Source organism: Pseudorca crassidens, chromosome 21 (assembly GCF_039906515.1).
Source record: "Pseudorca crassidens isolate mPseCra1 chromosome 21, mPseCra1.hap1, whole genome shotgun sequence".
NCBI classification, from domain to species: domain Eukaryota; kingdom Metazoa; phylum Chordata; class Mammalia; order Artiodactyla; family Delphinidae; genus Pseudorca; species Pseudorca crassidens.
The window spans coordinates 28585639-28612118 of NC_090316.1; the positions used below are offsets into that span (position 1 = coordinate 28585639).

Genomic DNA, 26480 nt, shown 5'->3' on the forward strand with positions numbered 1-26480 from the left:
GTCTTACAGCAAAGGGAAGGTAAACACACACATAAGGAAGGGTGTGGTGTGCAGCTGCTCCCTCAGTGGCCATTAAGCCTGCACACAGGCACATAGCACAGGCTAAGAATCAATATCCCCACACCCCAGTAAGCAGTTGTTCTTCTCCCAAGATTATTATAAAGCAGGGAAAAAAATGATCTTTTTTTAATAAGATAAGGAAATTTATCAAATGATAGATTAAACTATGTTCATTTAAATTAAAACATGGGTATTAATCTTTATAAAATGAAAATAGTCTGCCTTGTTTCCAACTGGTATCAAAACATTAAGGAAGGATAAATAAATGTATAAAGAATTATAAAACTTAAAAGGTCAACAAAGATGCATACATGTTATTAAATCTGTCTAATGCGTTTTTTTACCAGTGAAAACACAGTCTATACTGTCCACTACTTCTGATAATAAATGTCATATAAAGACCATTAACACTGGACAGAAATTAACTCAGAACTGAAAGAATCTTTATTATTAAAGCCTTTTCTATTAACATTTTTGAATGAAGCTGAAATCAGTAATGAAACATCCTTTTTGGTGCATGACATAGTGTTTGTCACACAATCAAAATCATCCTAATATTTTCAAGATTCGCATCGTTGGAAAGTTTTCAAGCATATTTGATTAGAAAACAATTTTTAGCCACTGACTGTATGTCATGTTCTAGATATTCTGCCCTCCAGGAACTTAGTCCCGTAGACTGCAAGTAGGATGCTCACACATGATGGGATAAACACTGTCTCAGAAATATGAGCACTGAATTTGGGCACTGTAAGTGACAATGTCATTAATTCTGCTAAAGGGGTCTTAAAAGATGGTGTGTCCACATGTGGATTCATTAAGCAAGCAAAGAGGAAAAAGCCAAGAGCAGTGTGTAAATGAACATATACCAAATACGTGCATACAAATACATACACGCCTCTTGCTGGTGTGTATGTTACAGGGTGGTTGACAGGGTGGAGGGCAGTAATTAAGGATGAAAACTGAAAATGTAGAGTTTTGCATAAGTTTGCATACAGGCTTTTATAGCCTTTATTTTGGCAATGGGGAGAATCAGAACTCTCTCTGGCTGAGATGGGAAGCCAGTGGAGAGTTCTGACCAGAGCAAGGTGCCTCATTAAGACCCATCCTGGTTCCTCTGGTCAGGTAAGATCGTAAATGGACAAGAGCGGGGAGACGAAGCCAGTCTGTAAGCCAAGGAAGCTCAGTCCAGTGTGGAAGGACCCAGATCAAGGTGGTAGGGGTACAGGTGGAGAGATGTGGGATTTTGAATATGGACCCTACTGAATTTGATGCTGGATTATATGTGGGGTGGAAGATAAAGGGGCGACTCAGAATGCAGCTGACATTCACCGAGATGGGAAAGCTTGAAGGAAACCAGGTTTGAGAAAGGAGAGGATTGGAAATGTGGTCACGTTTCACATGGTATGTCCTCTGCTTTCTATCCCCACATCAAGTTGGAGGGAGACCTCGGGTACTCAGGGGAGAGGTCTTGGGAGGCTGACCGATGGAACCTGAGGAGTCAGTACTGATGGAGAGAAAGAGACATGAGGACGAGCCCTAGTGAAATCCAACCTTTACAGCTTGGGGAAGGAAAGATGAGAACCAGAAAAAAGACTATAACGGAGTGGCCACTGGAAGAAGGAGGACCAAGAGGGGATGGGGAGATGGAAGGCAGTTAAAGAAGGTGTTCTAATAATAGAGAAATTGTCAAAATTAAAAAGCCACAACCAGGTATGGATTATGTGACTGAGAGGGAGGGTGACATTGATGTTAAATCCTTACACTTTAACTTTATTGAGAAAAGTCTGATCATTCAAGTGTCTCTAAGAAAACGAATGTTCAAATAAGGGCTTTTCCTGCAATAACTAAGTTACACCTACAATGCAAAGTTCACGTAGTATTGGCATACTATCAAGTTAAAATGGTTTACCAAGAAAACTAATTTAATACTATTGAATACATGTCATTTTTGCTTTGCAACAAAGGTCATACTCAAAGTATCAATTATTTGAGGAAAATACTGAAGTTTCATTATCTTTTATTTTATTTTTAAATCATAGATAAGTGCTAATACTTCAAATTCTAACATTAGCTTGTCTTAGGAATGGCAGCGCAATCTAACTTACACATAAAGTACCTCTTTTTTTTAAGTCCCAGGATCATAAAGACAAATAAATGGGCTTTTCCTGCCTTCCACCTACAGAAGAGCAGCAAGGCTTCTTGAGCTGGAGGGATAGGCTCTTTTGCATGTTTCAAGGAGATTCAAGCCTTTGGTTTAGAAAGACTCTAGCCTGATCTAGTTTCATGGCTGGATTCACCAGTGGTGAAAGGATGGCTCAGAATTGCAGGAGCGGAGAGTGGCACATTGGTCATGGGTATAGGGAGGTTGACCAGATATCCCAGCTTGCCATTGCTGAAGGGGGTTCCTGGGACATAGGAATGTCAGTTTCACGGGCTTGACGATGTTCCTTTGGGAACTGTATCATTTAGGATCCAACACAAAACATATGACACACTTCCCATAGATCATTTGAGAGGGTTTCTTTACAAATGTTGGGTTTGGAGAAGCCCAGGTAGAAGTGTGGTCACTGGGAGTTGGTTACAGAAACCTGGAAAGGGACATGTATGGATACGGCTTCTTGAGAAAAATAGTGAGCTTTGGTTGAGGGAATCTGATAGGGAGGTATCACACTCCGACACCGCTCTCCTCCCTGCACTTCTCATCTCCTGCCCGAGCCCCCCACTGGAGGAACCCAGGCAGAGGGCACAGAACATAGTCCACACATGTCCACCACTAGGATCAGAGTAGATTGAGAAATGGTGGAGAGTAGATCTAAAAGGCAAAGGGAAAATACATGATGCAAGTGGAAAGGTGCTTAGAATTTGGTGCAATATCTTCAATTCACAAATAAAGCAATAAAGAAAGAGATAGGTCAGTTTCAAATCTCTGGAGATCAAGATAGAAACCCAAATTTTCAGCATCACAATTCAGGCCAAGTTTTTCTAAATTATGCAAGCAAAGTTTTTATATCTTGTTTTTTCCTTCCCATAGAGTTTTAAAGACCATGCAGAAACCCATTCATACAAAAGCCTCAGAGTCAACATTTTATTTTCAAATGGTATTTCCCAAAGTGCATACTAAATGCTATGTTAAACCATATGAAAATGCTAACATTCAACCATTTTTTATCTGCAAAAATGACAATTCTGTATGGTTCAAACTAGAACACTTGGAAAACCAAGTTAAAAAAATTAAGCAAGTTTCATTTCTGTAGGAACTTTAATGGACGTGTTCATGTTTATCACCTCCTAAGCATCAATATGTCAGTTAAGTATATTATTTGTATAATTATAAATATAGAACATAAATGTCTATGCTCTCAAATAACTATAATAAAGGATTCTCCTTTATCTTTAACCCAAACTAGGAAGACGTCTTTTCAAAGAGAAAATCATGAGAAATATAGAAAAATAAGTGGTTTCTTGGTTCCACATGAATTTTTAAAAAGGGAAGATTTTAAAAGGCCAGGAACAAAACAACATACTCTTACCATATAATATAGCAATCACACTCTTTGGTATTTACGTAAAGAAATTAAAAACTTATGTCCACACAAAAACCTACATGCAAATGTTTATAGCAGCTTTATTCATAATTGCCAAAAGTTGGAAGCAACCAAGATGTCCTTCAGTAGGTGATGGATAAATAAACAGTGATACATCCAGACAACAGAATACTACTCAGCACTAAAAAGAAATGAGCTACCAAGCTGTGAAAAGACATGGAGGAACCTTAAATGCATGTGATTTGCTGTGAATCTAAAACTGCTCTAAAGAATAAATTCTATTTAAAAAAAAGAAAAAGAAAAAGAAACCAAGGCCAGGAGAGTATAGAATGGGTAGGAAAGGAAAACAAACATAACCTCAAAATGGTACCAACTTTTTCATTTTGCTAAACAAGGACATTACATCACACATCTTTCACCTACTCTTACCACAATTTCTAAAGATGGAGGCCATATTTATCTCACAAAAAAGAGCAAAAATGATATAACCTTGGAATAAAAAACATTTTTTCCCAAGGCAGGATAGCAGAAGCAAACTTACCTTGATATTTTTACCATAAACCAGTGAAAATTTTACCACGTAGAGATTCTATTCCATGAACACATATTCACAAACTACTGCCTCAAAGCACAGCGAACCAGAGGTAAGAAACTGTGCAAACTTTAACCTTAATTTTATTACCAACCTTTTAAAGCATCAAACTGACCTAAGTCCATTTACTCATGTAAATCCTAAATATGGCTCACCAGTGACCTGCCCAGAGATAAACTGAGCCAGAATATGTTTATGTGCAAATTCCGCTAGTTTTACGATGACGGCTGACCCTGGGTGCTACCACATTATATGACACCTCTACACGGTGCAATTTGAAGGGTTCGCAAAGACGGAACTGCCACAAAATATCTCCACCCCTTCCTTCTCAGGAAACTGTTCCTTAAAAATGGGCTAGACAGTGAAGGTGGGAACCATCGTCAAGAGGTAACAGCTTCAAAGTGCAAACGTGGTGCCCACTAAATCCTGCAGAGATTACTATCCTACATAAGCTATTTGAAACATCAGCCCTAAGGAGGGAAAAAATGCAGGGCCCTTCTATTCAGGGAAGTTGAAAGCAGAAAACTGAAGCAGCCTGGAGACATCAAGACTTCCTGGCACCAACCAGAGAGTGAGGGAGCCTGGCGCTGGTGCTGGGTGTGGCGGGGGGCACCAAAGATAAACTTGACCTCCCGGTAGAGACCCACATCTGTCCTGGGCCCAAGTTTAAATATTTACTGATTAACTCAAACCTTTAAAGTAAGTTGTTTTTCCCCCATAGCTAAGGAGAGCCACTGTCTATCCCCATCTGAGAATGAACAGAATTTCCCAAGACAAACCGTTTTCTTGATAGGTGTTTTAAAAATTGTGTATTTTGCTCAACAAAAGGTACACCCTTGTCCGGGGAACCGTAAGACACAGATGCGGATCTGTCTCCCAGTGTCCAGATCACGAAGAAGGGGGCCGTGCACCTACTTGAGAACTGGATGGAGAAGCCGGACTTGCTGATGAAGAAGTCGCTGTCGAACTGCAGAGTGAGCGAATTGAAGGTGCTGTGAATGTCCTCGGGCAGTGCTGAGCCGCTCCACTCCTTCAGCAGGATGGCGCTGTCCACCGGCCCGTCCCACACCTTCAGGATGTCATGGGCCAGCTCCGTGTCAAACACGATGAAGTGGAGGCTGCAAGGAGAGCACAGCTGGTACGGTGACTGAAAGGCCCCTCCCGCCCAGTGAGGACACCCCAGCACAAAACTCGGGTACACACCAGCCCGTTTCACCCACACCAAACCCCACCCCAATGTGCCTTTCCTTGTCTGACAGTTATGGATGAGCCTGGAGCCTCACAGAAGTGGATTCACTCGTGCACATCAGAAAACAGAAGCACCTACTTCTGTCTGTGATGGATACAGGGAGACCACGGAGCTCTATGCTGAGCTGTGTGTTTAAGGATGAAACCAGGCCTTTTGAGACTGTCAGCTCTTTTTACAATTCAAAGCTTTCTCGGGCACACAAATCAAAGACGGGTCTGATACAGCTTTGTTTTAAGCTAACAGACGTCGGATTTTAATGCGTGTGGTATCAGTGTTGTTCCTGAAATGCCCCACTAGGTGGTAGCATCCATGCCAGGACAGAAACGCTGGCAGAGATGATGTTTACAGCAGGAGGATATTGTGTACCTGTATCCGAATGATCTCAGCTTATGTTGTGTTTGTTTCCGTACATTTTATTTTCGGAAAAAATACATTATTTGAAATACCAACACAAAGGCAGAGATGTGTAGTATAAACTCCTTTCTTCATAACACTTTAACATGCTTCTATCACGTTTACAGATACCAAAGCAACTTAAAACCTCCGTGTCAGAGGAAGCTCTTTCAGTGACGGCAGCAGACCTGTAATTCTATTTATGGCAATTCAGACAGATAAAACAGTTTAATATCAACAAAAATCATCTGTATTTGCCGAATGCTTTCATTCATTGTTTTTCCACTCACAAAATTGTAAGAGAGAAAAATCATAATAAATGACGTACGAAAAACGGTACACAAATCCCAATTATTTACTTTGTGCATATTATAAATTCAAAGAAAATATCTATCTCACCCTGCATAAATATAAAATGTAGTATATTTTTAAATGTTTGATTTAAAATATTTTTAATACAGAGGGAAGTACAGAATATAGCAGACACTTAGGTACCTACCACCACCAATGTTAACATTTTGCCTTATTTGCTTCAGATCTTTTTTAAAAATAAAATTTTATAGACACAGTCCTACTCCCCTGCCTCTCCACTTATGCATTTGTTTTTCCTCTCACCCCACATTCTGAAATCGTGATGGTCTCTTCTCATTTATATTTTTATAATTTTCATATGCTCATGTAGTATACCTATCTCCAAACAACATACAGTACTATTTTGTGCGTTTAACAGTAATTACATGCTAGATGTCATTTTGGCATGTATGTGCTTGTATCATTTTCAAGTTGCTTTTTATATTCAGCATAAGGTGAAATTCCTCTAAACTGAAAGATGTAGATTTTGTTAACTTGCTTTAGAAGCATGAGGAAACGCTTCATTTGTCTGGTCCTCTAACAAAAGATAGTTTCTGCATTTCATTATGACAAATGGTGCTCAGCCTAGGGTCCCTCTAGGCTCAAGAAGAGAAATGGCCAAGTTGCTCTAGCATGTGACTGTAACTTCTTACAGTCTCACAATAAAGTACAAATGGCTCTGTGTTGTCACATCTTCACCAATACCTGATAACATCAGACTTAAATAGTTGTAAAAAGAGAAAATTTGATGGTTGTGGAACGGTATCATGTTTAAGTTACATCTCCATGAATATTCATGAGGTTGAACATCCTTTTGTGAGTCTAAGGCAACCCGCTTTCAATATAGTTCAGCCATCCAACAAACACTTATTGAGCACCGACTATGTACCAGGCACTCTTCTAGGAATTTTGGATACATCAGTGAACTAAATGAAGAACCCTGCCTTCATGGAGGTTACATGGTTGGTAATGGGGGAGATGAGCGAAAAACAGCAACCACAAAAAATAAGTAAAGAAGACTGCATTTTAGTAAGTGGTAAATGCCATTGAGGAAAGAAAAAAGCAGAGCAGAATAAGCAGCACTGGTCATGCCAGGACCAGAGGATGGGGGGAGATTTAGGTATTATATGGGGTTGTTGGTTAACCCATGTTGGTAAGTAGAGGTTTGAGCAGACTTGAAGGAGATGGAGGGGTTGTTATACTTGGTGTGAGGGGAGAGTGAAGCCCAGCAGAAGCCCGACACAGAGGGCATGGTTTCAGCATTTGAGACCATCCAGGCACCAATTTAACCAGAGCAGAGAGAGGGCCTGATAAGGAAACTGAGGCCAGAGAAATAACGGGTGTAGTGGATGGGGAGGGGGAAGCAGTGGGCTGGTGGGCAACACACAGGGTTTTGTAGGTTGTTCTGAAGATTCTGGCTTTCACCCTGAGTGACAGACCAATGTGGTGTTTTTGGTAAAGAAGTTATCCCACCTGTGATTTAAAAATAATTGCTCTGCACTTGTGTTGGCAACAGGCTATACAGGGCAAGGCAGAATCAAGAATCAGATGGCTGTTACTCAGAGGAGCTGGACAGGGGAGGTATTGAGAGGTTGTCAGATTCTGGGCACGGTTTGAAGGTGGGGAAAACAGGACTGGGTGAGCCATGTATGATTAAGAGAGGATGCAAGGTCACTCGAAGGTTTTTGCCTGAGAAATGAGAAAGGTGGAGAGGTCACGGGCTGAGGTGAGAAAGGGTGCAGGTGGAAAGGTTTGTGGGGTGGGAAGACCAGGATTATGCTTTGGGCCTGTAAATTCAAGATGACTACCGGACACTGAGTAGAGACTTGAGCAGACAGCTGTTCATGCGAACCTGGAGCTTCAGAGAGAACTCTGAAAGGAAATAATAAACCTGTGTCTTCGGAAATAAATGGTCTTAAGTCATGGGACTACATGAGATCATCAAAGGTCTTAGGTGGAGAATAGGACCATGGACTCTGAATTATCTGATCACATATGATTGCCCACTTCTGTAATGCATTCTTCATCTCTTTTATTACTGTTTATATATTATATTATATTCTTGTGGATGGATTTTGTTACATTCCCTTTATCGTTTTAAGAAAAAACCCCTGCTACTTACTACGCTAGGAAGGTTTTCGTTTTATCTCTTTATGTTGTTGATCATGAACATGTATTCAATTCTATTAAACTACTTTTTCTATACCTATTTAGATGATCATACAGGTCATTTTTCTTAATATATAAAATGGGAGTAATTACAGAGTTCAGCTCTTAATTTTTATTTCCTGTTCTTTACTTGTTCTTGTGATATGAAGGTTATTTTAGCCTCATTAAATGAATCAGACCATTTCCATTTTTTTCTTTTGGATGGAAGGTTTTTCCTATATATTGGTATAATATAATCTACTATTTTCTTAAATTTTCTAAAAGTAATCCTTATTGTAGGGGTATGTTTCAATTCCATTTCTAATGTCAATTATTTGGGCCTCCTGTATTCTATCATAATATGTCAGTTATTTTTCTACCAATGATACCTTTTCAAGAATCAGTTTGTGGGTTTGGTAATTCTCTATATTATTTCTTCCATTAATTTCTTTTACTATATTTGTTGTTTTTCAACTATACTTCTTTGAATTTACTCTGATAGCATTTTTCAAATTCCATTAGCTGGAGCTTAACTTGATTTTCAAGCGATCTTCTTTTTCCAATATGTGCATTTAAGGCTATAAATTTCACAGTAAGCTGTTAATCATGTGTCTTTTCTTTTCAAAATTGAGCATGTGTTTTCCTTCTTGCTACAGATTTCTATTTCTATTCCATTTTGGTCTTGGTGTGGAGTATAAAAGTGATTCTCTGCTTTATTGTTTTTCACTGATTAGTTTGTTCCTGGTTTGTGATCATGTTTGCACATGTTCCATATTTACTTGAACAGAATGTGCACTTTCTAGTTGAAGGCTGTATGTCTTTTTAAAATAAGCTTAGTAATTGCATGGTTCAAATCCTCTGTAAACTTACTAATTTGTTACCTGTTTGATTTATGAGTTATAAAGAGTTAAAGGAGGCATGCTGTGCAATTTCCAATGTCTCCATATAATTTATTTATTTTGTTTGTATTAAGCTATATTCTTAGCTGGATAAAAGTTCCTCTTAACTATCACATATGTCTGGTGAATATATATCCCTAAACCAATAGTAGTATTTTGTGTGTTAACAGTAATTGCATAATAGGAACACTTACAAGGGAATGACAGGTTGTTTGAATATAGATTCCAGGTTGACAGTTATTTTCCTTTAGTACTTCAAATACCTCTTTCTTTTGGTCTGTATTGTTAAGAAGTCTTCTATCAGGCTAGCTAATATATATCTTCCTTTTTTTAGCTGTTTCTCGGATCTTTTCTCCACCTTTGGTGTCCTTGGGCTTACTAGAATGTGTCTAGGCATGCACTGACCTTTACTAATGCTACTCGAGACACATTAGGCTTTTATTAAATGCAAAATTCACATCATCCAGCAATTCTACTAGAGATTTAGGGGATGTAGAGAACTACTGCTTTCTGTAACCATCACTGCAGAATTATTTTACTTTTATACTGTGTGTATGGAGTAGTTGATAAAAATATAAACTAGTGAAGAAAGAAAGAAAAAAGGAAATGAATCTAAGCGATAACTATGCATATAAATCTATGGCAATATATTTTAAACTATGCATAAAATGGTTTTCTAGAAAATAGAAATTACTAAAATTGACTCAAGGAAACCAATATAGACAAACATACAGAAATATACATCTTATATTTATCAAAATATTTTGAAATTGGTGATAAACTGAAAACAGGACAAATGTCCAACAACAAAAGAATTAAAAGTTCAGTAAATACTGATATGTAAAAAGTCCATAAAAGTACTGCTAAGTGAAAAAAATGTAGAAAACACTATGTTTTTTACTTGTCTTACATAAATAATTTCATTTATTAATTCCAATAATTTCCTATAGTTGTTTTTGAATTTTATATCTTTAGGTGGTAGAATTTAATATTTTTTCCATTATGGAGTTTTTAAAATATAATTCACATATATTTATTGAAATAAATAAATAATTGAAAGTTTAGTCTCTGAGATTGGGACCAGGACAATGAGATTCATTTCGAATCATTATTCTGGTGACTGTAGCCAGTGCAACAAGGCAAGACAAAGCCAAAAGATTTGACAAAAAAGGAAACCAATCTTTTATTAATGTAGATAACATGATTGTTCACAAAGAAAAAAATTTTAAACCTAAGAACTCAGAATTAATAAGTGAATTTATTTATACAAGATAAATATAAAAATATAATTTATTCACAAGACAGTCACAACTAGAAAGTGAAATAAAAATACTATTTACATTATCATCAAAAAGTGTGCTATAGCTAGGGATAATTCTAGCAAAAGATGTACAAGAGCTCCTCACAGAAAACTATCATTATTGAGGCAAATTATATAAGATCTACATAAATGAGACAATATACTATATCAGAGATCAGAAAATTCAGAATTGGAAATGATGTCAGGTTTCCCTAAGCTGATCTACTGATATAATGTGATTCCAGCTAAAACCCTAGCAACTTCCTTGTAGAAAGTAACAAGTGTTTCTAAAACTCATATGGAAATGCAAAGGGTCAAGAATAGCCATGGCAATCTACATGAAAAAGAACAAAGCTGGAGGAATACAGTACCAGATATCAGTACTTATTAAGTAATTCAGTGATTAAGATAGAAAGGTATTGCACTAGATGGACAAATAGATCAATGTAATGAAGTTCAGAAACAGGCCTATAATTATATAATCATAATTATAATTATCTGGTTTATAACAAAGGCTGCACTTCAGTTAATGGAGAAAGACTGACTTTCCAACAAATGGTCAATTGAACTGCACTATGGACAAAAGATTCCTTGCATCGTCCTAATACCTTACACAAAAGTTAATTCCAGATGAAATGAAAACATAAATGTGGAAGATAAAATAGATCTCCTATAAAAAAAACTTAAGATAATATTTTTTATAACTTTGGAGGGCAGGATTTCTTAAACTGGACACAAAAACACTAAGAAACCCCCCCACAAAATATTTGATACAACTTAATAAGAAATATACTAACCATAAAAGAAAAATGAGCCAAAATGAATTTGACTCACTGAAACTGAAAACCTGTCTTTACCAAAAGACATCATTATGAAACCAAAAGACCACTGAGTATAAGAATATAGCTGGTGAATATATAATCAACAAAAGATTGCATTCAGATGTATAAAAACTATATACTAATCAAAAGGAAAAGATAGGCATTCCAGTGCAAAAAGAAATGAGCAAAAATCTTCAACTGACATTTATAAAAGAGGATAGTCAAGAGACCAATAAACATATAAAAAAGTGATGGCCTTGATCAGTCACCAAGGAAAAGCAAATTAAAACAACTACACACTAGAATGGCTAAAAGGAAAGACAGTCAATGCTTAGTGCAGGGGAAGGTGAGGTACCTGGGAATGACCTACACTGTGATGGGAGTGGTGTTGGTTTAACCACTTCGGGAAATCATTTGACAGTATCTACCATAGCTGAGTACAGGTGTACACCTGAGAGAAAAACATGCACACATCCACCAAATAATACATGAAAGCATATCCAACAGGACGTCATTTGCAATAACCTTAAACTGTGTAAAAACAATTCACACGTCCATCAACACTCGGAATAAATAAGTAAATCATTGTGTATTCATGCAATGGAATAATTTACCTGTATCAGTGGCAGTGAAGGTTGAGGAAATCAAGACACAAAACTAATCACACTGTATAATTCGATTTTTATAAAGTTCAAATTAGGATAGCGATTATCTATCTGAAGTTAGGATAGTGATTATCCTTAAGAATGGATCGTTTAAATGGAGCTCAAAGGGCACAATGTGGGTCTTGATCTGGTTGCTGGTAACAAGGGGTATTTTTATAAACAAGCTGTATACTTATCATTTGGATAGTCTTATGTGCCTATGTTATATGTTAATGAGAAGCTTACACAGACAAAAAAAGATTCACCCTGATGCTGTAAGTTTTGCCATTTGGGAAATACCTTGTAAATTCAATAACAACAAAAATGATATAACAAAATTTAAACAGATAAAGAAATGGCCATTTTTCATTCTAAAAAAAATAATTAAAGTCAATATGCAGACACCATACCACTAGGTAGGGAAAGTTTAAAAATTGATTTTAAAAAGTATCATCCTGAAGGAACTGTTAGTCATTTCAGACACAGTCATGAAAGAAAAAAAAAACAAAAACATACACTTTGCAATGCACAGTGTCACAAGCTTTAAGAGATGTGAACAAAGCATCAGGTGTGTTTAATTCTGCCTCAAGGTGTCTGGGAAGGGCTTTGTCAGGCAGAGAGAAATAGGAAGGATAATTCAATAAAGAGGATGAGACAAAAAGCGACTGAACAAATACATTCATTAATATGCTAAAAATGTAAAGATACAAAAGTTACAAATGTAACAAAAAATGATGCAAAGATTTTTTTCCTACCAGATTGGCAAAGATTATAAACACTTTATCCAGTTTCAGTGACATTGTGGAGACCCTACCTTTTCATATGCTGTTGAAGCCATATCTACTCTTCATAAAAGCACTTTGGTAATAACTATACAAATTTAAATGTGCATACACAGCAAGTCCAGCTTTAGAAATTCATTGTAGAAAGTACCCTCGAGGTGATATATTGGGAGGATGGTAGCATGGCTGATAATAGTGAAAAACTGAAAACAACGCAAATATCCCAATAGGGTATAGTTTAAATAAATTATGGTGCATTCAGGCAATAGAATCTTCTTCCATGACTAAACAGAATGAGGTGGAATTACAAGTAAGGATATAAAACTTTGACCATGTTTACTGACTGAAGGAAATCTTCAGAATAATATTAAGGCATGATACTATTTTTCAAAAATAATTAAACAAGTAGATAAACAGATAAATCAAGCTGTATATATATGTATGTATATTATATATATATATGGGGGTGTGTGTGTGTGTTTGCATAAGAAATTATAAAAATATATACCAAATTTTAAACTGTAGTTATATTTTGTGTCTAGGATTATAGCAAACTACTTTTCAGGCTTTTTATCTTTCTGCAACACTTTTCTAGTATTTCAAAAAATTGGGAAAATAAATAACTTTGAACGTCATGACAATGAACTTGAATTGATTCTGCACATAATGAGCAGACGAAATATGTACTTTTTTTAAAGGGGGTAAGTGATATGATCAGCTTTATTTGATAGAAATATTTGTATCAAGACACACAAAAATGTCTCAACCATTTGACCCAGAAAGAATTTTCCTGGGAATTTATTCTAAGGTATTAATTATAAAAAGAGGCAAAGCTTTACTTGTAATACTATTTGCCATATTATTATGTATAATATTGAAAATTAGAAATAATGTGAATAACCAAGAGAGACAATAATTAATTATAGACACCCACACTGTAGAGTATGCAAAGGTCCATGTAAGACATATGTGAACATGGCAACAATGATGTCTAGTATGGGGATAATGCATGCCTTTCTTTTTTATACTTTTGAAGATGTCTAGATATACATTTATTTTCCAGCCATATAAAATTAATATTTTAATTGAAAAAAAATAAAACATGTTCCTTAGAGTGGGAGCAGTGGTTGAGAGGCAGCCCTGGCAGGATGGTCAGAGAAGAGGCCCAGTGAGTCATGCTGGTCTGGACTAGGGAAGTAGCAGCAGTACTGGTGGGAGAGCAGACCTGGGGCTCCACATAGAATTACTGAGATGTGTGATCACAGGAGTGTGGGAAGGAGGGAGGAGCTCGTGACACTAAGAGGCTTGCCTGGATGTCTTGCTATGTAGTGATGACCCTACTTCAGAAGGAAGGAACTGCAGGGCAAACACTGAGTCCAGAGAAGAACACAGATTATTTTCAGGTGAGATAACAAGAATGAAATTCCTGTTGAGGGGTTGACCTTTTAACTGGGCCCCCAAAGATGGGAAGAATCTGGAGGTGAGGCAACAAGGAGAAACTGGGGGGAGCACAGGTCGAGAGAGCTGTGATGACAAGGTTGGGATGGGAGACTCATACACACTTCATCTGTGCTGAAATGTAACGTGCATGTGAGCCGTCGCAGGTAAACCTGTAGGGGACCAGACGCCAAGTCGAGAGGGTGTTACAGTTCTGGTTAAGGAGCTTATGTTCGCTGATTGGCAAAGGGGTGGCTCAGAGATGGAGAGGGTGGAGGACGGATTTGGAAGGCTCACTGGGAGAAGTAGGAACTGGGAATCACAGATAAGAAGAAAGACAAACAAGGGTAGAGCTGACAAGGGTTTGGCTTGCATGCAACTAATTTTTTCACAGAGCCTATTATGAAGAAATTTAATGTAGTTCACTAAAAGAATGCTGTGAGACATATATTAATACCTGTTTGTTTGTTTTGTTCAGTTGGGAAAATATTGGAGACTGGTGAGGGAGAAACAAGGAAGAGCAGAAGATAATACTGAAAATTAAAACCTCCAGCCATTCTGAGGAAGACAGGCATTGACAGAAATAGGGAATAAAGAAGTAGAAAGAGGCCCAGGGGGGATGATAATAATCCTGAAATTGGCGTGCCTGCCTTGTGCCTGTGAGGCGTTCATCCCTGGAACAGCAGCCATACCAACGTCCCCACCATCAACTGCTTCTCCTAAGCTCCATTTATGTGTGATTGGAATTTCACTTCCAGTGTTACCACTTTTCAATTCTTTCTACACTTTCATCTTCAATGGTCAGTTCCCTTTTTGATTATCCGTGTTTGTAAAACGCCAAGTGGGTTTATCACTGGGAGACAAGGAAGCAACACGAGGACACACTCTGCTGTCTGTGGCTGAGCTGAGCGCAGCAATCCCCCTCGGGAAGGCGCGTGACGCGATCAGGAACTGGCTGTGACGTGCCTCTGTTGTTTATGCAGAGATCTGGGAGCTGAAGGGCTAAAAGAGAAGTCTGTCCTTCATGCAATTCTTCACAGTAAGTCTGCAACTGAAATCTGAATCCTGTTTTGGGGCACTGGCGTTGTTTAGCTGAAGCGGGGTAACTGAAATTGCCTGCATGAGGATCTTGCACCGTGGCGGGTGCCTGCAGGGTTCTCCCTCTCTCTCACTCTGCAGGCAGCTGGTCGGGTTCCCTAAACCCAGCAGCTGCTCCCACAGCCCCAGCTAAGGAGGGCCAGAGCCCAGCCTCAGATACTGGGCAGACTTTGAAGAGCTGCTGCTCTCTTTTCTTTGGATGGCTGGAATTCTCTTGACCGGTTATTTCCTCACCTTACCCACAAAGATAGATGGGATACCCCGCTGTGGCCCTGACAGGAAAGGGGCGTTTGAGGTGCTTGGGTTCCGGGCCCCACGCCTGTCTGTCTTGTCAGCAAAAGACTCCCGACTCATGTTCCCAGCACATTTACTACATGCCGACCTCATGTTTGGAGACAAATGTCCAGTGAAGTGGAATCATTTGCCCGTCCTTCTCCTGCTTAGTCTGTGTCTCACAGCGATCTTGAAGGTTGGTCAAAAATAAATTAAAACATTCCTGGATCTCCAAACCACACCTCCCCCGATCTTTCTACAGCCCATCCGGCCATATGCGGTGAGATCAGGATCACATCCCACATTTCACTTTCTTTAAAAGTCTGCACGTGGACAGTTTTGACAATCTTGATACACTTTTGATAGGCCTCTAATGTTTTCAATACTGCATGAGCTTTTCTAATAAAATCCCCCTCAACTACACCTCCAAATGCAATTTCCTGGGAACAATTAGGAACAGAAATACTTTCAAAGTGAGTTTTCCAGACAATTACACTTGCAGAAAAGTAATGAAAGCCAGGGAACAACATACACATACGATTATGAAAAACACTGCCTTGATGCTGCTTGCTGAAGATGTTTGTAATGCTGTTCCCTTTATTGTATAAATTACAGCTGTGCTCAGCAGTGAAACGCACTGGGTCTCTCAGACACACGCTTACATATAACTCTTAATGTGGCTAAATTTACTGCAGTGTCTTGTGATTAGACTTTTAATTAAATTTAATTCTGGTAACTGCTTTATAGTATGCGTGTTAAAATTACAAACCTCTTCCAGACCCAAGTGCCCTATAACAAAAACTATTTTGGGGTCTTCTATTACCTCGAACAAAAAGTTACAGCAATATGCAATCAGAAATTGCTTTGGACCTCCAAGAAATCAAAATAGGCCCAGTAATAACTGGCCTGAAGTGTTGAAACCAGACCTTTTATAATTTCTGAGATCTTGTTCCTTATTTATTCTTTGACAGTGAAAAACACTGACATTTAAAGAAATCATAATAGAATGTATAGTAATGAATTCCATTTATATTAAGAATTTTTAATACTTAAATTAAACCCTGGGCTCATGTTTATATGACTGATGTATTCCTCATTTTCAAGCAAACGATGTAGATAAAATACTGGCTATGATACCAATGAAATAATTCAGTAAACTAAGCTAAAGAATATCCAAACTAAGACCAAGCCCTATTTTTCTTAGCATCAGTACCACTTTAAGCCTAAAATTGTATATTATGTACTTTTAAGTATGTTATTTTCCAAATTGCCATACTAAAAATAGTACATATTTTCTTAATGAAGAGAAATCACCAGAAACATTTTGGGATGAGGTTGAATACCGATGGAGTAAATTAATTACAAGTACTGATGTTTGCTTCTTAACTTCCTTATTATGAAGGGCTTTATGCCTTAAATGAAAAAGATCTGTTTACAAATTGAGTAACTTGAAAGATACCTACAAGAAGAAAAAAATTCCCCAAACAATAAAGTGGTATAGGCAATGTCTTTTTTTTTTCTAGAACATTAACGGTTAAATGACAAAGTCAGTTCCTGATGCAAAAGCTGTACATTTTTTATTACTTCAACTCATTCTTTATTAATTTCTTTTCTCTGTTCTTACTAAAATGTTAATGAAGTATTACATTCACCTGCAAAGAGTGAATTCATCACTTGGTTTGCATTAGGGGAACAAGTGCTCTTTCCAATTCTTGGGAAACAAATCACAAGGAGATGTGTCAGAAACAGAAACTTTTGAAATCAGCCTAAAAGGAAATATATCCTGTTTATGTAAAGTCATTTTATGAATCACAGATGATTCCTAGAATTTTTCACAATCAAATTCAGTGTAATGGCTTTTGGATTATTCAGATCAAGTGTTCAGGAATTCAAAGTTAAGAAGTAGTATTTAATTCTATTTAGTTCACTGGATAAGTGACTATGTTGATTTTTATGAAGAATACAGACTCTTAAATTCTGTTCCTCAAATATGCCTTATTTGTGTCCCAATGGATCCATAACTACCTAATTAATCATTTTTCTTAATGACACAAGTTAATTTTTAAATGAGTTATTATAAAATAATGTTTTTTGCAATATTTACATGCTTTAAATTCCTTCCCTTGCTCCTTGTACATAGTAAGACTATTTCTTTTGGAGGGTTTGAAAGTGGTAATAGTTTGTGCCATGTCAGTTTAACTCACTCCCAAGATGTAAATGTGATCAAACTTCAAGAAAGTCTGGTGAATTTCAGGGAGGATGGAAGTCACCTGATGAGAAACAGCAACACTGAATGGAATCAGCAGGTCGCCTCACTCCTCCTTGTCCCGTTTCAATTTTTTACTAAGTTATAAAGTTGCAGTATGATAAATTTACTAAGTTTGCTGGGCAAACCTTTTGTGAATAAGGACAAAACCCACTAGTTCATAAATGTTTTCATGTATCCACCTGAGCACATAAATCACTAGTTCATAAATGTTTTCATGTATCCACTTGCCCCAGAAAGAGGTTTCTGCTTTGCACCTGTCTCTTTCAGCTTCTTCACATATTTCAGAGTTGAGTTGCCTGGATTCTTTTAGTCTTTGGTCAGTGCAATAACACAGGGAAGAGGAAAAGGAACAGAGGCACGTGGATTAAGGCTGTTGGGAGGTGGGGTACAGAGTTTTTTAAAAATTAACTTTCCGGGGAGATTTCAAAAGAATACAATGAAAGAGGAGAGTTAATGGGAGGAGAAAGGGGATTTTATGAGGCGTGACTAAAGAATGTACATTCTCTCCTTGTTCATCAAGATCTATAATTAAAGAACAGCTTATTTTGAAATTACTTTTTGCTTTACCGTACTGTGGTTTTGACACAGCCTTTTGACTGGCACATGGAGAATTTTACTTTTTGTTGGTTTACTTGTTAATTAAAAAAATTACCATCATTTAGGACTATTGACTGAAATAGAGTAATACTTTCTGTTGAAATGTTTGCACAATTATCTGAGATTTTTCATGATTTTCTGTTATACGTGTAACTTTAGATTGGAATACTTTCTTGGTCTCCTTCAAACTTACTTTGGAATATCATAAAATAATCACACACCTCTTCCACCTCTATATGCAGAACCTTTTCAATATAACTGATTCTCTTCCCATTAAGGGGTGGATTATATTTCTTCAAACTTTATCTTGCCCCTGAGACCTGCTTTGGCAGATGGCACATGAGCAAATGTGATGCAAGCAAAAGTTTGCAAAGTCTCCATCTCTTGCTTCTAGGAACTTTCTACCATCATTAGTTTCCTGAAGGAACAGAACCTGGAGTGGAGAGACCCCAGCCTTTAACCATCCAGCTGAGCCCCCCAAACCTGCATGAGGCCCTCCTAGACCACCCACCCCAACCAACCAGAACTGCCTGGGCAACCCACAAAGACATGAGCACATAAATCATCGTTTGCAGCAACTAAGTTTCGGGGGCCCACTTGTTACGCAGCCAAAGCTAACTGAGGTACTTACTTTTTTTATCTTTACTATGGATGGCTTAACACAAATTTTCAAAGGAATACCAAAGTGAGCATGCAAACCAACAAAAACCTTGGCCATGTGTTTACATTTTCTTCTTTAACTCAGAAACTTAAATCTAATAGTGGGTAATAATGGATGTACCACTATCTCCACCACAAGAATAGGAGCCATGCTTCTATTCTCAAATCACTGAAACCCAATAAAACAAGTACCTGATGGTCTTTCCCGGGTCCGCCTCTACAACCCAGGTGCAGTGGAGGTTGTTGTCGTATGGAGCGGGGTAGCCAGGAGACAAGATGCGTCCTGAAGTGGCAGCGTGGATCTGACCGCCACATTCCGCTGAAAGGGATACAGAAACACAGGGAAGTTTACTCCAGGCATTAGAGGCTTCCTGTAACTACCTTTAAAAGCCCAAACCATCACGTCTGTGTTGTACACACAGGAAAACAATCACAGCCATCTGTTTGTCCCTGTCATTGCTTTCCTTTACTTGTTCCCTAGCATTATCTTGATGGAAAGGCAGTATCCTCTGTGCAAAGTCAAGAGAATAAAACAGTGAAACACTGTGTTATATTTCTAATAATAATTCTGTGCAGATAGCCTCAATAAAATAGTACTAGGAGATCTGTCTTTCCTACCTAAAAAAAGAAAAAAAACAAACACACACACTCACACAAATATTAGGAATACATAAAAACCCATACTGGAGAGAGAGCAGTGGAAATCCTTCCCCCTTCCTCTGTAAGAACTAAGTCAGAGCATATGCGTGGGCCTCCAGCTCTCATTGTGCACTTGTAAGTAACTCACCTACACAGGAGGGCAGTGGTCTGTCCCACACTCTCCGGTCACCACTCAGACAGGTCAGAGTGTTGCCGCCGTGCATGGCGTAGCCTGGGTTACAGCTGTACAGAACCACCGTGTCCGTGAAGTGGCCTTCATCCCGGATCCTGTAGCCATAGTTAGGGATCCCCGGATCCTCACATTTCACTAGGTCAAAACCTATGAGAAAAGAAGGAAGGAATTAGTAGAAAAATGTAACAGTGGCGTCTATATTGGCGTTAAAATATCGATGAAATAGACCAGGTTGTCAAATGTCCCTTGAAGTGTAGAAAGAAAAAGAAGACTCTGAATTTAAAAATGGGGAAATACATGTGAGTCTTGATTGGGTTTATCTGTTAACCATTGGTTGTTTCTTGGGGTTCGATCACTTTATTTGTTCCTATCTATTGATATACTTACAAGTGAAACTGAGCAGGACCATGGCCTCCACCTGCCTTTTGTCTGTAGAAAACTTTAGCCAAAGAAAAAGTTTAATCGGAGAAGTGAGAAAATGCAGAAAGAAAGGAAAGCATTCAAACAGGACAGAATAATAACAGTTTAGTCATTAAGCAAAGTCAAGGACCTTTAGTTCCTCCTCAAGGGCTATAGATAATATTCAGAGTCATATCCTTTGAGCTGTTATGTAGATACTGAAACCCCTACCAGGTGGAAGAAGTTAACTACATCATGACCAGACTGCAGCCATGACACAAGCCGCCACAATTCTGAGAACTGGCCTCAAAGAAATGTTAACAAACTGACCCTGGAACTGAAGACTAACTACTTAAAACAGTCAAGATGACGCTGATCATGACCAATTTCAAGATGGCAGTCGGAGCTGACTGTGCTGTTTCTGCACATAGCTCCCTCCCTCCACCTATAAAAGCTCTTGCCCGCTGGTTGTCACGGGGCAGTCAGCCTTTGGATACAAGTCCACCTTCTCCCCCAGTTACCAGCCTCTGGAATAAAGCAAACTTTCCTTTTCACCAATCTTGCCTTTCGAGGATTAGCCTTCAAGTGGCGAGCAGCTAGACCCCACTTTGAGTAACACAAGGAGATTCTAAAGAGTTCCAAACTGTCATCAGGTAATCCATATGTCCAGCCAGCCTTCTGGATTCTCCAGTGAGCTTCACGTATGCCTTTCCTGTGTCCACATCCCCTCTTTGTCACACCTGGGACCTTCCAGCAGGGCCACCCCTCGCTGCCACCTGGTGCTTATCAGGGTCTTTACTGCCTGTGCTCACTCGAGCCCCCGCCCCCAGGCCCACTTCCTCTAAAACTCCCAGATCTCAAGCTTCTCGGGAAGTTAACAAGTCCTTTCTGCTCATGGGAGCCGGGCTCTCTGTCCCACCTGCTGTGGTCCCAAGGGCCAGGGTGAGAGACTCCTAAGTCCCTCTGTGTACAACAGAAACCCCAGAATGAGTCATGGTAATGACTTCATCAAGCTAAGCTCTGAGACTCAAAGAAACAGATGATAGAAATGAAGATTTAGCCTCTGCGTTACTGAGAACCGTACATTGCTTTTGCATGAGGCAATAATTTAAGGCCATCTGTGAAGACAGCTCTACACTAACAAATCTCTCTCCTCATATCATGATGCAAATTTTGACCATTTAAAAAAGTAGAGCTGGAAACTTGAGGGACCACATGGGATCACATCTATTTCCACCTAACTTTGACATTTTCCTTTTCACAAAAATAAATAAATAAAATTTTAAAAAGTGAACGTGTGATTTTGCTAAGTCTGCCGGTCAAATTTGCATTCTGAGTGCTTTCCATTGAGGAAGATATACCTTTAAATTCACACTATCATCTACCCTCATAATATCTACATAATCAAGATTGAGTTCTTCAGGTTTGTATATGGGAGGGAAATGAGTACACATTTGGTAATTTACATACAATTGCCAAGAAAAGTTTCCCTCTTTACAGTTTCCTTCTATAAAATGTCAGTCTTTACCTACTGTGCCTTTACAAGAATTCTCTGTTTATCTATTTAAGAAATGCAAATAGTTGTAATTCAAGATGCCCAGAAGGAGAGATTTCCCTGGTGGCGCAGTGGTTAAGAATCTGCCTGCCAATGCAGCGGACACGGGTTCAATCTCTGGTCTGGGAAGATCCCACATGCCGCAGACCAGCTAAGCCCGTGAGCCACAACTACTGAGCCTGCACTCTAGAGCCTGCGAGCCACAATTACTGAGCCCACATGCCACAACTACTGAAGCCCATATGCCTAGAGCACGTGCTCCACAACAAGAGATGCCACCACAATGAGAAGCCCTCACACCGCTATGAAGAGCAGGCCCTGCTCACCGCAACTAGAGAAAGCCAGCGCACAGCAACGAAGACCCAGTGCAGCCTAAAATAAATAAAATTAATTTTAAAATAATTTTTAAATATATTTTTTAAAAAAAGATGCCCAGAAGGAAAGTGCGTAACAGTATGTCAATTTCAGCACGAAACAAGGATATTTTAAATTACCACGAAGGGGATCGAAATTAAGGGGAAGGGCCCCAGTCACATAGGGTTTCAGGGCTCATGCAAATATCTGACAAGGCTAGTCTGACGCATAGTCCCAGCACCACCGGGAAAGGAAGCGAGCTTCTGAACTCGCTTAGGACAAACAACCACCCTTGCTCACGTGCTGCAGGCTGCAGGTTATTTAGCCCTAGCTTTTCTTTGTACAGAACGGAAAGAGGAAGCAAGTCTTTGTTGTTACTGCTTTACTTGGTTTGGGGCTTGGAAGAGACAGCATCAGAGCAGTGCTTTTGAAAGCACCACTGCCCATGGTGACAAGGACCGGAAGCCACTGCTGGCTGGAGCAGAATGACAAGCTGGAGTGATGGCTGGAGTAGGGCTCCACTAACAATGGTAATAATAACCAATGTTTCAAACTGTTTCACCATTTGGAAGTCAAATTAGGTATCTGAGTATCAAGTGTCAGTGGTGCATAAAATTGGACATATGCAGGAGACAAAATCCATGTCTCAAAATTATGAACAGACAGAGTCAAACATCTATCCCTTTTGTTTGTACCCCTGTGACAGAAACCTGGGTGAAGTAAAACCTACATGAGAGGTGCCAAGCTCAAGTGCTAATGGGGCCATGCAGGTCTTACCAACGCAGAGCGAGGCCGTGCAGGACAGCAGCCCAGGAGACAGTGACGACTTGCTGTCCTGCTGAAATTCACACTCCCTCTGACCCAAGCTTCTGATTTTTCTAGGAGCACCTGAAACCTGGATTTTTTAAGTTTATAAAATGCTTGTTGAATAAATACCTATTTTGGAAATGGAGATGTTTAAAATCCAGGATTAGATTGTGAAAGCTAGACGTAAATAACTTTAAAAGATATTGATAATTTCTCAGTTTTTGGTGAAGGCTGAGACTCACTTCTGAAGAGTCGGCAATATTCCATCTAATTTTTTAAGACTAAACTTTGAAACACACAGAACTTCTGAGGATGATTAAGGGGTGGACAAAGAAATGGTCCAGCTGACTTGCCAGAGACCTTTTATTCTGACAGTGAATTATTTCCTGGTTACACAGAAGAGTTTGTTATGAAAGACTGTCCTCCCTGGAGATTGATGCCTATAAAAGATAAAGTAATGACATTGACTTTCCTGGCGATTTACGTGCTGTCTCATTAGCCATCCACTTCACAGATAAACACTCATGCTTAAAGGTTATCCAGACTTTCCCTCTAAGTTCAGAGAGCATGGCTTTTAAAGTTTTCCATCAAACAAGTTATCAAAGTTCTAAAACCCCCAAATCTTATATTAAAATTAGCTTGAAGAAACGTTTTCCTCTGCCCCAAAGCCTGCATTAAAAGCTTTTTGGAGGAAGGAAGGAAGAAACATTGAAAAACGAACAAGTAAACACAGATGTACCAATAAAAATGACTGCTAAACTTTGTGTTGAATTATTATAAAAATGTCTGTTTTATTGCTTTTTCTATCACTCAGTCTTGAAAGATTTTGTTTTCTAAACCACACCTCATCATGCAGAGTTGAGCCAAGCTATTTTTTTTTTAACATCTTTACTGGAGTATAATTGCTTTACAATGGTGTGTTAGTTTCTGCTTTACAGTAAAATGAATCAGCTATACATATACATATATCCCCCCATATCTCCTCCTTCTTGCATCTCCCTCCCACCCTCCCTAACCCACCCCTCTAGGTGGTCATAAAGCACTGAGCTGATCTCCCTGAGCTATGAGCCAAGCTATTTTTGAAAGGGCAGTTACTCTTCCCACTACCAGCTGTCCTGTTTTTCTTATGATTCCATTTATTGTTTTTTCAAAAGATCAGTTAAGTCCTTGACAATATCATGAAATATGTTATTTTGTAAAAAGTCCTACACTTGATTCCTAAGTGCCTGAAGCTTCTAGACCTACCTAAAGTCATTATATGCAATATATTCCTGTTCTTTTTTTTTTTTTTTTTTTTTTGCGGTATGTGGGCCTCTCACTGTTGTGGCCTCTCCCGTTGTGGAGCACAGGTTCTGGACGCACAGGCTCAGTGGCCGTGGCTCACGGGCCCAGCCGCTCTGCGGCATGTGGGATCTTCCCGGACTGGAGCACGAACCCGTGTCCCCTGCATCGGCAGGCGGACTCTCAACAACTGCGCCACCAGGGAAGCCCAATATATTCCTCTTCTTGTCAGAAACTTGAAAAGTGTTTATTGTCTTTATTTATTATTTTGATATAAGTTTAGTTTTCCAGCTCAGTGAAGGGAGCTTTGTTTGTTCAAAACTTCTGACAGGGTTTAATAATTCATGCACAGTTACAGGCAGTATCATAGACATTTATTCCTAGAGGAAGCATTCAATCAACATCTTGAAAGGATTAGAGAAGGAGCTCTAGAAACCCCAAATTTGTTTCTTGTTGCTTGTGCAGTGAACCAGTTTGATGCTTGGACTCAGTCTGTCCACACGCAGTAGATACACAGCCCCTCTGCAGCCTCTCTCTTCACAAACTGAATGACAGTCATTTCAATTAAGCTCTGCTTGCTATGTGGTTAGGGTGTAATATTATCATTGTCTCTTAAAAATTTCAACGCTGCTTTTAAACATTGGTGAAATAAGTTGAATCGATGTATAACAGCAGAGTTCTTCAATGACAATATAAAGTTTTGTGCTGTTGATTTTGTGTCCCTTTCAGGAAAAATATTTTTCTGTAGTTATTAAAAAATCTCAAAAATTATTTTGTTAGATTTATATTTAGATCTACAAAGATAGTCCTCCAAAGAAGAGATACTTCCACTTTAACTTGAATCTAAAAGACTTTAAATTAAAAAAATTTTTTTTTAATTTATTTATTTTATTTATTTATTTTTGACTGCATTGGGTCTTCGTTGCTGAGTGCAGGCTTTACTCTAGTTGTAGCAAGCGGGGGCTACTCTTTGTTGTGGTGCGCAGGCTTCTCATTGCAGTGGCTTCTCTTGTTGCAGAGCACGGCTCTAGGTGGGTGGGCTTCGGTAGTTGTGGCATGTGGGCTTCAGTAGCTGTGGCTCATGGGCTCTAGAGCACAGACTCAGTAGTTGTGGCACATGGGCTTAGTTGCTCTGCAGCATGTGGGATCTTCCCGGACCAGGGATTGAAACCATTTCCCCTGTGTTGGCAGGCGGATTCTTAACCACAGCGCTATCAGTGAAGTCTCTGAATCTAAAAGACTTTAAAATGATCACTCTTAAGCCTGCTATAGAATAATGGTTTAAAAATATAGAGAAGTTATCCTTTTTTATCTTGAAGCCAGTAGCCTGCCACAAATCAGTGTATAAATACCGATTTTCTGTATTTTCTTTAAGCCATAGAAACGTTAAGAAGATTAAATCAAGTTATTTGTTTCAAAACATTACCTATTAAGAATTGCAATTGTTGCTTGAAACGATTTAGTAATTCTAGTTCTTTCTGTTTTCCACTGATTTCTTCGTAGTCACATAAGCAGCAAAGATGCTCTGAACAAAATGTTCTAGTCAAAACAAGCTCCCAACATCAGGCAGATGAAAATTATTACTCCATCTCTTTTGCGGTAATTACCCAGTCTTAATGTTTTTAAGGATTAAATCCTATATCTCTTTAAAGTCTAACAAAATATTAGTTTTATAAGAGACTTCCACTTAACTCTCAAGTGTTTGGACTAGTTCTTATCTTCAAAATCAAGCACTTATGTTTGAAAAGAAGCTGCTGTAGATTTAATCCACTTCATACACCCAAGATGAACCGTGAGGGTCGCAGTCATGTGAACTCTTCGTCCTCCATCCCAGGGACTCTTGAGAAATTACCTTCATGCTCAGGTGAGCTGTGAGTACACGACTGACAAAGAATCCTTATCATTTAAGAATCTCTGATATCTTCTCCTATGAACCACTGATAAAGCCTTGCATGCTTATAGAAACATTATCTCATAACTTTACCTAAGACTTAATTCAACTTGAATAATGTACTTCTCTGTAAAAAAATTAGAAGTTAGTAACCTAAGAAAGGTTGCCATATGCAAAAACAGCAACAACAGCTCATTTTCATTCAGTAAAAGAAGAACTGTTAAAAATTCCTTTTTATTAACT

General features: G+C 38.6%; 1 protein-coding gene across 2 annotated transcripts in view; it reads right to left on the reverse strand.

Annotated features, from left to right (window-relative positions):
- CSMD1 (CUB and Sushi multiple domains 1) overlaps positions 1–26480 on the reverse strand; it is a 1750344-nt gene that overhangs the window by 233687 nt on the left and 1490177 nt on the right. For both annotated transcript variants that reach the window (XM_067722119.1, XM_067722118.1), the window contains exons 24-26: positions 19906–20097; positions 19311–19437; positions 5113–5315 (exon numbers count right to left, since the gene is read on the reverse strand). In XM_067722119.1, the coding sequence (XP_067578220.1) occupies positions 5113–5315; positions 19311–19437; positions 19906–20097 (522 nt within the window). The remainder of the gene's footprint in view (positions 1–5112; positions 5316–19310; positions 19438–19905; positions 20098–26480) is intronic.